The sequence below is a fragment of the Triturus cristatus genome, chromosome 9 (genome assembly GCF_964204655.1).
Source record: "Triturus cristatus chromosome 9, aTriCri1.1, whole genome shotgun sequence".
Taxonomy (NCBI): domain Eukaryota; kingdom Metazoa; phylum Chordata; class Amphibia; order Caudata; family Salamandridae; genus Triturus; species Triturus cristatus.
This window is the reverse complement of record NC_140592.1, coordinates 286,391,782-286,406,157: the sequence shown is the minus strand read 5'-3', so window position 1 is coordinate 286,406,157 and position 14,376 is coordinate 286,391,782. Positions and strand designations below refer to the sequence as shown.

General features: G+C 43.9%; 1 protein-coding gene across 2 annotated transcripts in view; it reads right to left on the bottom strand.

The window, feature by feature from the left end:
- LOC146797757 (leucine-rich repeat and fibronectin type III domain-containing protein 1-like protein) overlaps nucleotides 1–14,376 on the bottom strand; it is a 379,158-nt gene that overhangs the window by 145,599 nt on the left and 219,183 nt on the right. For both annotated transcript variants that reach the window (XR_014968526.1, XM_085624959.1), the window contains exon 2: nucleotides 2,540–3,943. Coding sequence is in view for 1 of the 2 variants with exons in the window: in XM_085624959.1 (XP_085481085.1) it covers nucleotides 2,540–3,924 (1,385 nt within the window). In the remaining variant the exon portion in view is untranslated. The remainder of the gene's footprint in view (nucleotides 1–2,539; nucleotides 3,944–14,376) is intronic.

The following is a 14,376-nucleotide window of genomic DNA, read 5'->3' as shown; positions in this document are numbered from 1 at the left end:
CATTCTTTAGAGACCCATTATCATTAGTGTCATGCAGTTATATCACCCGAGACGAGGCACTGGACCTTCTCCATTGCGGTATAGATTGTAACAGCAATGGTGCACAGATCTTCTTCCAAAACACCTGACTTAAGAGGTCTTGTAGGTGATCAGCTAGACCAGAAACTATTCCACTCTGAAAAAATATGCTGGTACTACCAGAGGGGGCTGTGCATGCTGTGCAGTTCAATTATTTTTTGTTTTCCAATCAGATCTGTTCTACTGAATTGTCTACAACTAACAACTTCAAAGTGCACCTAGAGGTGAGCACTAGATTCAGCCACTGCTTGTGAGAAATCCCCATTAACTTCTCTTTCAATGGTTAGATGGAACAGGTAGGGTCTGAAAATATCTATGCTGCCAGGTGCTGATGCTGCTACTAATCATGGGTTCTCATCAAGTCATGGTAATCTAGGCCCACTCCTGCAACACGAAAAGAAAAATACATTAACTTAACGTTAGGAGGGAACTTGATGTTTGCAGTCACTGCAAGCTACTTCCCAGTTGTTCAAAGAAAGCATGTACAGACCACAAGCAATTCTATAATCAATAGTTATGTGTATCAAACATTACAACAGAGAGACATCAACTATCCTAGGGATCTGGAGCTAGTTGATATTTATTTACGGGTTTGTTTGTCTTGGGTATATCTCCATACCTGAAATCTACAGGGCCATCTATAGGCATGAGGCCACACAGTCGGGAAACTTTGAGTGGATTCTCATATTAGGGTTGCGGCCAGGTTTAACAGGCGTGGACTAGTTAGTCAGCTTCAACCTCCTTGCTTTGCCTATGACAGCATACTTAACAATCACCAGTATCTTCCAATATTATTGTATAAACCCTAGTCCTGATCCATGCAAAGTGGATCTACCTTCCTGCTTCCACATACAGATACCATGACACAGACAAGGTCTGTAACTGTAAAATTTGCCTATGGCAGGTTCAAAGGAAGTGCTCCAGCAAAGTATTCTATTTTGATGATATGAGAACCCCGTCAGTCTTAATAAACAATCCAAGTGCACATATTAAAGAGGCTACTTTCCTAAATCAATGGCCATAATTTGGAACTGGGTTTTGTGGGTAATATTTGAAAATTCATTATTAAAATGTAATGGTTAGAGTGCTGTAAACATCAATTTTCTTCATAAAAATTGTCAGAAGCAAACTTTTCTAAATGGATATATTGCTACAGGCAGTGAATGGATTAATTAAAGAACACAGTGGATGTAGCATGATTCCCTGAATGGGACACTTTACATCAAGCCCTGAGGTCCTAAAATAACACAGATTCAGTTGTAGTTTGCAAATGGAGGATTAAAATATTCATAAATATTCATAAAGCATCCATCCCTCAATACCGATTAAGAAAGGTTTGAGGTGCAATAAATCATGCTGTATCTTTAACCATATAGTGGCTGACGTATCCATACAGGCTGCTAGGAAATAGGTGACAGCACTGACCTCCAGAGTATTTCAAATGGTATAAAGGGACCTAAAAGTTTACATTAACACAAATAATAATTGTTATGAAGACATTATACGAACATGTCAAGTACTTCACCTTCTTTGGCTCCATGTGTTCTTGAAGATACAATTGACGATACTTTGCATTGCGCTGAGCCTTTTATGACTCACTGTACGCATTTCTAAGAAAAGAAGCAATTTGACAATTCTTCTTCTGCTAGATCTCTTGCATCAGCTAATCTCCACTTTCTTTTGTCAAGGATAATATATCCATAAAGTGATGCATTCATCTAATATTCTGGATTCTGGTGAAGGCCATAGAGATGTGCCTTCTAAGATCTGAATCACAACTGTGTTATACAAAAGCGAACCTTTACCACAATATATTACAGCAACTGAAAGCTTTCTATTTTCCTGTCGAATTTTGAATATCGTCCTACCAGAAAATCATGACCAAAATATCAGAAAAATTCATAATATATGTGTTCAAGGTACATAGATGCAGAATTAAGAACACAACTCTGTGCATATCTTCAGGTTATCTTGGTGGCCTATGTTTTGGTCACAAGTTCTGGCAGAATAATATTTAAAACTGGATATTATGAAAAACAACCTTTTCATGGCTTGCCAGATGCAACCCAGTGTTCTTTTGCAATTGCCAGCAGCTTTAATAAGAGTCCTGGCTGCACAAATGCACTATAAACCCTTTGCTTACTTACCCTGCCCTACTGTTGATACATTTGCATGTAATGTTTAAAAGAATCCCCTGGGTCAACAAACCATCTAGCATCAACTTGCAATGCAGTGGTGAATATAGCTAAGATGCAGTCGAATTTATGAATATTGCATACTTGTTTCTAATTGGAAAAAGAGAAAAGGTATATATCATGGTGTTTTGTAGGCTCCTTTGGTGGCTACATCCGTAAGATTTTGCGAAATGCTTGTGAGAAACGTTTTGCTTAAAGTAGCTCCCTACCACAATACATTACATTATCATTTAGAAGAGTACATGTGGTACTTCGGAGGCACTCACCTGTATAGCAGTGTGTCATCAGATGAACTATTATACTGGAGTTGGAACATCCGGATCCCAGGAATGTTTCTCTGAGGGTACCACTGAATGAGGGCGCTGGATGAGGTCATATCGGCTGCTATTACCTTCCGCTCCTGTTGAATGCTGCTCTCATTTGCGTTGACTGCATTGCTCGATTTAGCCGAAGTGTGGATATCCGATGGACCTGTCTCTGGTCGTTTGTCATGGTTTGTAGTGTTAGCGAAATGGGGCAGTGGATTGACTGCTAATTCTACTGAAGCAGTGGAGTCACCCGCTGCATTCGAGGCAATGCAGGTGAAGGTGCCACTGTCCTTAATTGTTGTGATGAGTATCTCCAATGTTCCATTGTCATACGAGACAGTCCTGGAAGTGTTGGAGACGACCTTACCTTCCGGGGACACCCAGTGAATGGAGGGGTCAGGGTCTCCAGCGGCTTTGCACTTTAGGAGCACGCTTTCACCTTCCATGACTGACATTTTTCCTGTGTGTCTAGTTATAACTGGGGGATCGCAAATAAATTCCTCCTCAGGGATGGTCCAGAAATATTTGCCCAGGAGATCAGGAGGGGAAGCGCAAGTCTCAAGGTCATCTTCCCGAGTCAGACGTCTTAGCCACAAGAGTTCACAGTTACAATGTAAGGGGTTACCCCCAAAGCTAAGGACCAGAGAAGACATGGGAGACCCCTTTGACTTCGCAAAGACAGGTATTCTCATGAAGAGTGGGTCTGGGGGTATCTTCTTCAACTTGTTAGACGTCATATCCAAACGAGCTAGTTTGAGGAGATTGGTGAATACCCCCTCTGGGACGTAGTCGATCAGGTTATGATCAAGGCTGAGAGAGTTGACATTGTTCAACTTTCCGATGATCTCCCAAGGGATATTGATCAGGTTGTTGTAGGACAGGTCCAGGTCTTCTAGGGTCCCAGCAAAGTCATCAAATGAGGTGGGGTCAATGTGCTGCAGCTGGTTGTTGCTGAGGATAAGGTGCCGAAGATTGAACAAGCCTTTGAAATTGTCATGGTACACGTTCAGAATTCGGTTGCTGTCCAGGTGCAGAGCCCGGAGTCCCCTTAGATCTGCGAAGGTGTAAGGCATAATTTGACTGATGGTGTTGCGGGACAGTGTCAGGTGCAGGAGGCTGGTCATGTTAGAAAAGTCCTTCCTGCGGATGACAGTGATGAAGTTATCCGTCAGGCGTAGCTCCACCGTCCGGCGGTCTATGACCGTGGGCACAAATAAGAGACCTGTCTTGGCACAGAGAATGGCAAGGGAGGGTGCCAGGTTCTGGCACATGCACCTCTTTGGACAGACCTGTGCCCTCACGGTCATGCTGAGTATCAGCAGACAGAAGATCGGCCTTTCCATTGTACGTCACTGTGAGGAGCTGTTTGGGATGGGGTGGGGAGAGGAGACAAAAAAACAAAATATAATAAATTACTTGGAGTTCTGGAAGCAGCCACAAAAGATGAACAACAGCAGCTCTAGATCATTTTATAGCTTCTCTGCCACTTTCTAAAAATAAACTGAAGTGTCAAACTAAGCCCCCAGGAGCTGCCTGCCTTGTACGAATCCCCTCATATTGGCAGACAAATTCTTTCACAGCAGCACGAGCAGACAAACAATGACAAATGCCGCGTGTCTAATTAAATAACCCAGCTCACTTGCTGTTTATCTCCTCAGGGGTCTCTGGGGCTGGCAGCACTGGCCTGGGGATGGGAGAAGAAGGCGGAAGTGAGCGCCGGAGGCATTGAGCGGCTCGGGGATGGCGGCCTTCCTGGGACCTCTGAGCATTACATTACATTATTGCTTTTTATACAATACTCCATGCCACTCCTTTTAACACCCCCCCCCCCTTCTCTCAGGTATTTCTCTGCCACAACAGCGCAGTTGTTCTCGAATCTGCAAATGCTTTCGGATGTGTTTTTTTGGGGGCCACAGTTGTGGCGTAACGAAACTTGAGGGGACCCTCCCCAGTAGCGTAGCAATAGCCCCCGCGGTGCAAGGGGGCCCCCCATCTAGAGGTCCCCCTCCGGCACTGTGCATCGGCGGTGGGGCCTCTGACCTTAAAGCTCCTGACTGAGTACAGAGCGTGGGGAGCCCCCTCTGTGGACTGTCCAGGGGGGGGGGAGCCTCTTAAGTTTTGTTACCCACTGACCCTCCCGCATAGTGCATGAAGGGGGCCCTCCATGCTCCGGACCCAGCCAGGAGCTCTCAGACCCTCCCGTGCCCAGTGCCAGAGGAGGCCTCCCCAGAGCTCACCCACCCCCCCTCGCAGGGGCTGAGGGGATACTGTTATGCCACTGGGCCATAGAGATGAGGGCAGTCAACATAATGGTGTGAAACGAGTCCAAGGAGAGCTGGGCCCATGGCACATTTTGATACCCACGTAAGTTGTACAGGGAATCTAAACGGGACACAAGCGGGCAAGGATGGGGACAGTTTGGACATAAGTCGGCCACCTTGCTCTGCATCATGCAGGGTTGGACGTATCATGTACAGATGTGTATGGGGCTTCTCTTTCCTGCCCATTTTCAGGCTTAGCCTGATTTCTGTTCTCCATAATCTATCATTTAAATTACATTTTAAGGGAGACAACATGACTAGCCCCAAGGCCGGCTATAGAGCTGGTGGCGCCATTGCGACAATCATTTTTGGCACCCCTGCACCCTAAGATCGCCTCCTCGGATTCTCATACTACTACTGGGCAAAAGTGCCCCTCATCTATCCAATTATAAGTTATTGCTAGGCACAATGCCCCCCCCCCAGGTCAGCGCCACCCTCTCAGGTCAGCACCCAGTGCGACCACACCAGTCGCACTGCCCTAAAGCCGGGACTGACTAGCCCCATGTTTTTGAAAGCCAATGTGGGTTCAGTTATTCGAGGCAACATTCATATTCATGAAGTTGGACTTACATATTCCTCAGATGAAAGCATTAGATGAGGCACAGCCTCTGGACAGTCGGATAGCGGAAGAATGTCTCTCTCGCCTTAGACTAGTGGTTTCTAAAACAGCCTTACTCACGCTTCACACTTCTGTTTCACGTGCTTATCTCATGCGTGCGTTCACTGGAACAGGTTTGGTGGGAAAGCTAATTTGACAAATGAAGGTAGAGTTGGGAAGGGTCATGTTCTATGTGATCACCAGGGTCGGCTTTAGGGCAGTGCGACCTTTGCGGCCGCACAGGGCGCTGAGCTGTGGAGGGGGCGTTGAGCTCTGGGGGGGTGCTGTGTTTAGCAATAACTTATGATTGGAAAGATGTGGGGCACTTCACCCCATGGTAGTGAGAGAATCTGAGGAGGCAGTCGTGGGGTGTGGGGGCGCCAAAAATGATTGTCGCACTGGGCACCCCAGCGCTAAAGCCGGCCCTGGTGATCACAGTTGCTGTTTATGCAGGTACAGGCTCCATTTCACTGCCTGATTTAGGTCAAAGACAGCTCCATCAAATCTGACTGGAATGTAAACAGTTTGTGCAATACAATTTATATGGGGGCAGTAATCACTTACCAGTGAATCAGTTTTACTCCTGTATGCTTTTATTAGATTCTCCCTGCACCTGGTCTTTAGGTCTCGCCTGACCCAGCGCATGCGCTAGTCTGGCGAGACTTATTGAGAGGGCTCCAAAAAGTGCTACCAGGCCAGCCTAGAGCTACAGTGCATGTGCATGGGCGCGCGCGCCGCGCTTTACCGCGATCACTTTCACTTTCGCGGCCGCACGGCCACTTTGCATAGCCAATAGGTCTCGCTTTTGGGACCTTATAAGTATTTAGTTATGCAACTGGTTCATGGCTAAACACTTATAAGGTCCCAAAGGCGAGACCTATTGGCTATGCCAATGTTTGTTCTATGTTGGTTTCCATTCCATCTTAGTATGGTATGGTTGAACTGGGATGAACTAACTGAAGGGGGCTAAAAACACAAGTCTGAAATAGTGGTTTCAATTCACCAAAGTCTCACGGGTAGCAGAAGCGACATCGCACACCCTTCGCCCCCCTCTCCCAACAAAGCAAATTACTTTCTACTTAATCCCCCGCCATATAGTAACAAGTGTGTGGTACAACAATATAGGAACCAAAATATTGTCTGAAATAAATATCATGTATTAGATATTGCTTTAATAAACATGGCCCCATTTGAGTTAGTGATAGAAAATCTATGCCCAATACCTTTGCAAACTATATTCAGTAGACAATATTTAGATCAGGAAAAATTGTTTCTAACAATATTCTGTTACACAACCACTTCCATTGGATTCCACAGGTGCAGCCATGATATGCCATGGATCATTCAATCAGATGTCAGTTTGTGCTATTGAATACCATGGTGCTGCCATCATATGTGCAGATACGGCATTTATATGCTGAGGTACTGCCTACCTTCATGATAGGGTAGGATACTGCTGCAATGTGGTCAGAAAGAGCCACAATATGCCCAGGTGCTGGCAACATGTGCCCAGGTACAGTAGGACATTTTTCCAGAGGTTGCCATCACATTTCTATAATTAGCCATTCTGTTCTCATGAATAGCTTTCTTGTGTTGGGTACAACTAATGCATGGGAGGTACAACAGTTATATGCCACATACAGCCATATTTTGCCATTTATAGCTACCATATGCCCAGATACTTCCAACATGTGCCCAAATTCGGTTCATATGTGGCGATAATTCCATCTACTTCAATCAGTTTTCAAACACTGCATTTATACCACAGATGAAACAATCATTTGATTGAAAAATGCCATCATAGATCAAGTACTACCAACTGGTGGCCACGTACTTCCTTAATAATCCCCAGTATAGCTATCATAAGGCAAGCCTCCAAACTTTAGTGACTGTTATCATACAACCAGATAATACTACCCCTAATTGCCACACAATGCTATAGTCCAACATGGGATCTATTAACCCTATATAAAAACATGTCTATAATTTTCTTATTACATGTGACTTTTGATGTCCCTAGTCAATTGTAATAAGGAATGATGGAGCTGCTCAGTTGTAATAAGTTAGTACAATCGAGTTGTGACATTTTAATGCCTGCTGTCAGAGCCAGCAGCCAAAGTGAAAGGCAGGTTAAGGAGAGGCATTACAGCTGCAGTTTAAACAAAGTGGAGAGAATGACATCTTGCCTTTCATTTCTCTGATAATTTTTATGGTCTGGCTTAAAAGCGCAGCTGTCACCAGACAATTATATAATCATCACTAGAGAGGGGCTTTGGTTCCGTCTACATATTTTGATTGGGCAGAAGTTGAGTGTTCCACAAGAAAAGTGCTTGCTCTCCACATAGCTGTGATCATTTTGTTTATTTATCCCCTCAGCCTGAGACTGAATGTTCAGAGTCACAGATATGACACTCTAATGCTATTAAAGTGCCTTAGATAACTAGAAAATGTATCGTGTTTTTCTCTGGCAGCAGCACAGATGGGAGGAGGGCAGTCACCAATAGATATGGATGTTTAAGTCTAGTTTGACAATGCAACTGTCATATGACCTTTTTTCGTTTACCAATATTATTCTGCAGTTCTTTGCTTTGACACAACTACATATTGAGTCCCATGCTATTTACTGGTAATAATGGTACACAGTCCCATACAACATTCCTTTAAAGCCAGACCTATTCACATTGCCAATGCTTGTTTCTTAAAGGAACAACAGAAATGAGATATGTATAGGAACATGTTTATTTTTGCAGACTGAAAGTAATTACATAAAATAGAATATCTTTGCATTTATCTATACAATGTGAGCCCCACAATTTTTTTTATCTGCCTTACTATGAAACTGATTCTAACATATTTTTGTAATAATTATATATTTAAATTGCACAAGATTCTGCTTTTATTCGTCATATCTGCAACTATACTGTCTTGTGCATAAGAAACAGCAAAGCAAGACACAAAGGATTTAAGAGGTTTAAGAGATGTGTGAAGATGAGGGTGTGACCATGTATTATAAAGAATCAAATGCCTACTTATGTACAATTTAAGGATATTGCAAGTCAGCTTGGAGTTCCATGACCTTGGAAAGGAACCCAGCCTTCCGTCCTAGAACTTCTCTATGACTTGCAATATCCTTGTCATGTAGAGCAGAGGACTACTTTATCCTATATATAATATGCCTAGATACTGTCATAGATATTGTTAGGATAAGTGCGCATACCATCAAAGGTCCATATAGTTTATTCGGCATACCCAATACTACAAGCATAGGCCCTGCCTGGTACAGCCATTTTATATATGTTATAGGCCCAGCTACTACTAGCCAACAGCACTGCATCCCATTTTTTATATCAAAGGGCATCTTTCTGGGCCTTGTGATGCTGCAGAGAGGTTCCAGGTCTGTACGTAAAGTGACTGAGTGAGTGAGGAAGCACTGTGACCTTTAATCCCAGCGGCATGGGAACCACTGACCTCAAACCGAGACTCTGGTACACTGGATGCAAGTAGCAAGATAATAGGCTGCCATGAAAGGAGACTTGTTTCTCCCACCCTCTTTCCCGCACTCATCTCTACAATCTCATTCCGAGGGGAAGGAGGCACCACAGAGGCAGGGAGTTGCCCACAGCCCTGTACAAGCTCACCTCAGTGACTGTCTATTAGCAGGTGTTTTCCCCCTTCACTGGCAGGTGAGATAATAGAAGGAGGAAGAGTACCTAACTAATTTCCTCTCAAAAACCTCAGAAACCCACAAAATATTGCAAAGGGGTTATGTCATGACCAGGGGCGGCTCTAGGCTCATGGTGGCCCTGTGCAGGGAGCGTAGGTAGGGGGCCCTGGAAGAGGGGGTCCGGGCGGGGCGGAGCTCAGGAAGGTGTTTCTCTGGTCCTGTTGGTCATTAAGATGTCCATGTTACAAATGACAGCGCCTGACCTGCAACCCCAAGAGAAACAGGGAGACAGTAGAACGGGTGTGACGTCATGCTCACTTGTTGTTAAATAACACGATGGAAAAACTTCGATGCCCACCCGCTTCTCAGTTTACAGAAACCCCAAACTGGCACCCCCACTTAGATTATGTGACAAGATGGTCGCAGTGTATACTTGCTCGCATGTTCCTCTGTTGCATCTACTTGCTCGTTGGAATTGTATGTCGGGGCAGTATTCTTTTAAAGCGATTCTTTTTATGTCTGCCAACTTCAATGTAAAGCGCTACTTCACACTGAGTGGTCAGCCCTATGTAATCCCCCAAATAAATAAATAAATGGAACTTGTACAGAGGGCCTTCACTTATAGAATCTATACGCCCTCGGTTCCAGAGAAAAAACAAAACAAGATATGTATTGTATCCGATTCCTCGTGGCGGCCCCTGGGGTTTGGCGGCCCTGTGCAGGTGCACAGCTTGCACATGCCTAAGGCCGGCCCTGTCATGACTATCTCCGATACCAGGCATCGCAGAGAGAACCATGGCAATTCCAAGGGTGGCCAGGGAGGTCACAATTTCCCCTTAGCTGAATGGATAACATTCTTTGGTTAGTAGCACGAAGGGTGCAGGTATAGGAACGTGAAGTAGGGGCGCAGGCATTCTGCAGCTCCCCCAAAATAAATATGCTTGAGGTCAGAGGGTGAATGAGCATTAAAAATGCCTTTAAATATTGTTTTATGGTAGTTTATTTTCTATGTGTTTAAATCAGAGGTCTAATGTCAGGCTATGTCTTCTGACAAATTGCTGATTATTCTTTTAACATGTAGATTAGTGTTTACTTTTTTTTCTCTGACTGCAAAGTTAGAGGATTTTGTAAAGTGAGCTATCTGACAATCTTACTGTGGTGCAGGGAGTGTGAAAAGAAAGGCTGCAGGATCTCAGTTTCTTTTCAACCCACAATATTTAAATACCTGTAAATGAACTGTATACATATTTCAAAAAATAGCAGTTACAAAACGCCAAATGAAGCACATTTTCTTTACAATTTGTAAAATGTGTTGTTTGTAAATGACAGTAGATTGCCACACTATGCTTTAGTAATATATTTCCGACAGTGTGCTCCAGAAGAATAGCATCTGTTACCACGTATTCTAACACAATGTGTGGCTTAACAATGCAGTCAAAACCACAACTGCGTTGTTCCTACGAGTTCCATTACAACGCAAGCCATTACAAAAACTTGCTTTGGGGAAGCGCTGGACTTTGGAATAGTTCAAATTACTATTCCAACTCCAGTGGGCGTATCAGTAGGGAAGGTGTTGGACTTGAAATCCAACACCAGTCCAACACTGCATCTCCTAAAGCAAGTCGTTGTAATGACATGCGATGTAATGGAACTCGTGGTAACATCGCAGTTGTGGTACTGACTGCACTGTAAAAGCACTACATTTTAATGCCTGCATTGTAATAGATGTTTCCCGCTCCAGAATGCACCTCTGGCCGCATACCACACTCTTACCACTCTCCTGCTGAATGGGTGTGACTCATTTGCTTTACTTGTTATTTGCGCGGCGCCCAGATTTTTCACAATCCTTATGATGCCAGTGATGTAACATTGATGGCAGCACCCTCACTCTGGAAATTGGTCCGGCACCACTGGGTGCAAGCTTCTCAATTAACTAAATCGGATAGTGGTGTAAGGCATCTGAGCAGTTAGCGAGAGCAGACATTTCTGATGCAGTACCACAATATTTTACATAGCTTACTTACAGGCGTAGACAGAGCATCAAAAAGGTATTTAGAGAATCTAATTTTATAAATCTTTCCAACTGCATTACTCAATTGAAGGATTACAGCTGAAATGATGACTCAATACGTTTATTGTACCCGCCCTCGCTAAAGTAGGCAAACCACAGTTTTAAAGGAAGAATGTATTCAAAGCTTCCTGGTAGGTTCAAGGAAAATAATTCCAGACAGATACAGACGCAAAGCTGTCAAAATGCTTAGCACAGGACTTGAAAGTGTGTGATCCAATTCCCTTGATCCCTCATGGTTCTCAGCTCGGGTGAAAATTTCCAAATATGATGTACTACTTTTCAGAAGCAAAACTTTTACATAACTAGGTTATGCCTGGTTGTGTACTTTGCTGTAAGCTTGATCAACATACTTTCAAACAATTTAATATGCACAGTCTTTCTACAGTGACTTACAGTGAATTGAACAGGGCTGACCAAGGCCTTTTCCACAGTTCAAAAAACACCAGGAAATCTCTTGCCTCCTTCCACATCCCCACAATCCACAGACTTCACAACACTGTGCTCCCTCTCCACCTTCCTTCCCACCTCTTCTATGCAACATAGCCATATTCTCCCCACATCCATACACTTTAATGCACACTTTAACACTTTGTGCTCCAAACAATTAAAACCTTTCTCTTGCCTCACACTCCCTCAGCCTTCTGCATTATTAACCCATTAATTACGAATATGGCACGTTAGTCCGCATGCGTTTACAACGCATGCTATTACAACACAGTTGTTACAGCGACCGCGTTGTTACATCGCATACCTTTACAACGCAAGTCGGAACAACGAATTGCTTTAGGGGGCGCTGGATGTTGGAATAGTATAATTTACTATTCCAACTCCAGTCTGTGCAACAGTAGGGAAGGTGTTGGATTTTAAATCCAACACCTTCTGCCCCCTAACGCAAGTCGTTGTTCCGACTTGTGTTGTAATGGTAAGTGATGTTACAACCCGGTCGTTGTAACGACCGCATTGTAATGGCATGCATTGTCTCGCAGGCGTGGTAAACGATGTTTACCCTTTATTACTGGATGGAACCTCCCATCCTTGCTTCACAGCTTTATTTGCCAAGTCAAAAGTCACTGTACACAACAAGGGTTTCCTGATTATTTATGATGCCAGGGTTATTCTGTTGCTGTCATGTACAAGGGTTTCTGGGTTGCCAGGTGCAGTGACATAGTAGTAGATTTCATGGTGTCTCTGGTCTTCCTGGCTGAGACGCACAGTGGGACTAGCAACTAAACTGAGTTGCTGAGTACTGGGATGTTTGGACAGATGACAATCATAACACCAGCAGAAAATGGACTGTAAACAAATTTCCCATTCCAAGATGGTGCTGAGGTGGTTTACTCTGCACTTGCATTACCAGACTAAGACACACTTGTCAGCACAAGTAGTAATTTGGTCATCGTGCTTAAGAACAACACTGAAGGTTGTGCAGACATTTTGCTCTGGTAGAGTCACGCCTTGCCTCACTTCTCTATCTTGCACTTTTCTTCTTTTTCCCCATTCTCTCATACTTCTTGGCTTTTTCTTCATTTTCTATAGGGATATGTAATTTATTTTTTAGTCCACCCTAGTTTAACCTAGCTTCTTGACTTTCCTGTGTCCTGTGGTGTTTCCTGTAACCACTGTGGAGGCCTCCTATCCTCTTGTCTCCTCCTCTCAGAGTTGCAGTCTGCTTTGTAGTATCCTGTGGTTTCAGTGTTTTTTCTCTGCCCTCCATATTTCCTCTCTTTTTTGCTCACAGAATATCATTACCTTTCTTCCTCTCTACCAATATATGAGAGGTATTGAGATTGATATTGTCTCCTAAATGATGTCATGCAATATTCTTACTTAAAAAGCACTTGATAGATTCGATCCCTCAAATCTCCATCTAGTGCGAGCCTTGCTTTTAACCTCATCATTAAAATCCTAGTCCGGCTGGTCTTTCTTGGCAGCTCGAATGAATGCGGCATTCACCTTTCTGACAGATGTAGACTTCAATTTCCCCTGACAATACCTATTCCACTCTGCACTGACAGTTTACCACTCATACACAGGTAGAAACGTCAAAGTATGATGACTCCAGCTTCAGAAGTACACTACAATCGAGATACAACACATTTCAGGAATTGTTTGTATTCTGACTTCTTGCAAGGAAAAACCTTCATGCTTCCCCCTGGTTCAAAAGCACAAGTACTATGTGACTGCTTACCTTCATCACTGTGCTTTGTCCTCAGTTCACTGCCACCTTCTAAATATTCCCAGGGCTTTGCTCCATATGGCCACAACCTTGAATACAACCCTACTGCTCAGCAACAGGGCTATGTTGACAGCCTCTTCATCAGTCTCTCTTGTTATTCCTTCCTTCCCTGGTGAAAGACCTTAATTTTGGTGCCTGAACCCAGTTCCACTTCCACCTCGAATTCTTCCTTTAAATTCCACACTGCTGGCTCTCAGTGATCAACATGGCATTATATAAACTCCTTCCTATCGTTTTCAGATTCATTCATAACCTTTTTCCTTCCTTCTTCATCCTTTTCCTTCATTCTGCACCGCTGGCTCTCAGTGACCAACATGGCAATATAAAAACTCCTCCCCATGGTTTTCAGAATCATTCTTAACTTTTATTCTTCTTCTTCATGAAATCATTTCCATGCACGCCTCAGTTTCCCCAGAATATACACAAACACTGCCAACCCCCCAATGTGGCCCATTGATTCTCTTGGCTCCTTTACCTCCTATGACCTGAGGACATCAGTCTCCTTTCAGGGCTTCAAACTGCTCTCAAGAACCATCTCATCCACTTTTGAGATCCTCATGAGCTACTCACTTCATTAGGCCTGGAACCAACCACCAGCTCAGCAGGGCTGTCACGTGAGGGTGCAGGTTGGCTGCAGGAAGCATCGTGCATCAGGCCTTGTGCCTTTCCAGAGCTCATTATGATTCGGCTACCATTATTTATAGATGTTTTAATTGCAAGCGGGCCTGCTGTCTTCAATAACAATGAGGCAGCTTGTGTGGGCAGATCATTAAATGGGCACCATATGCCATGTTTTCTCTTTCCCTTAAGTACATTCTTTTAATACTTAAAGAAGATGCTGCATATTTTACCTGGCCGTAATGGAAGGAGCATCCAGAGTCCCAGATTAAGGGCATTGTGCCACC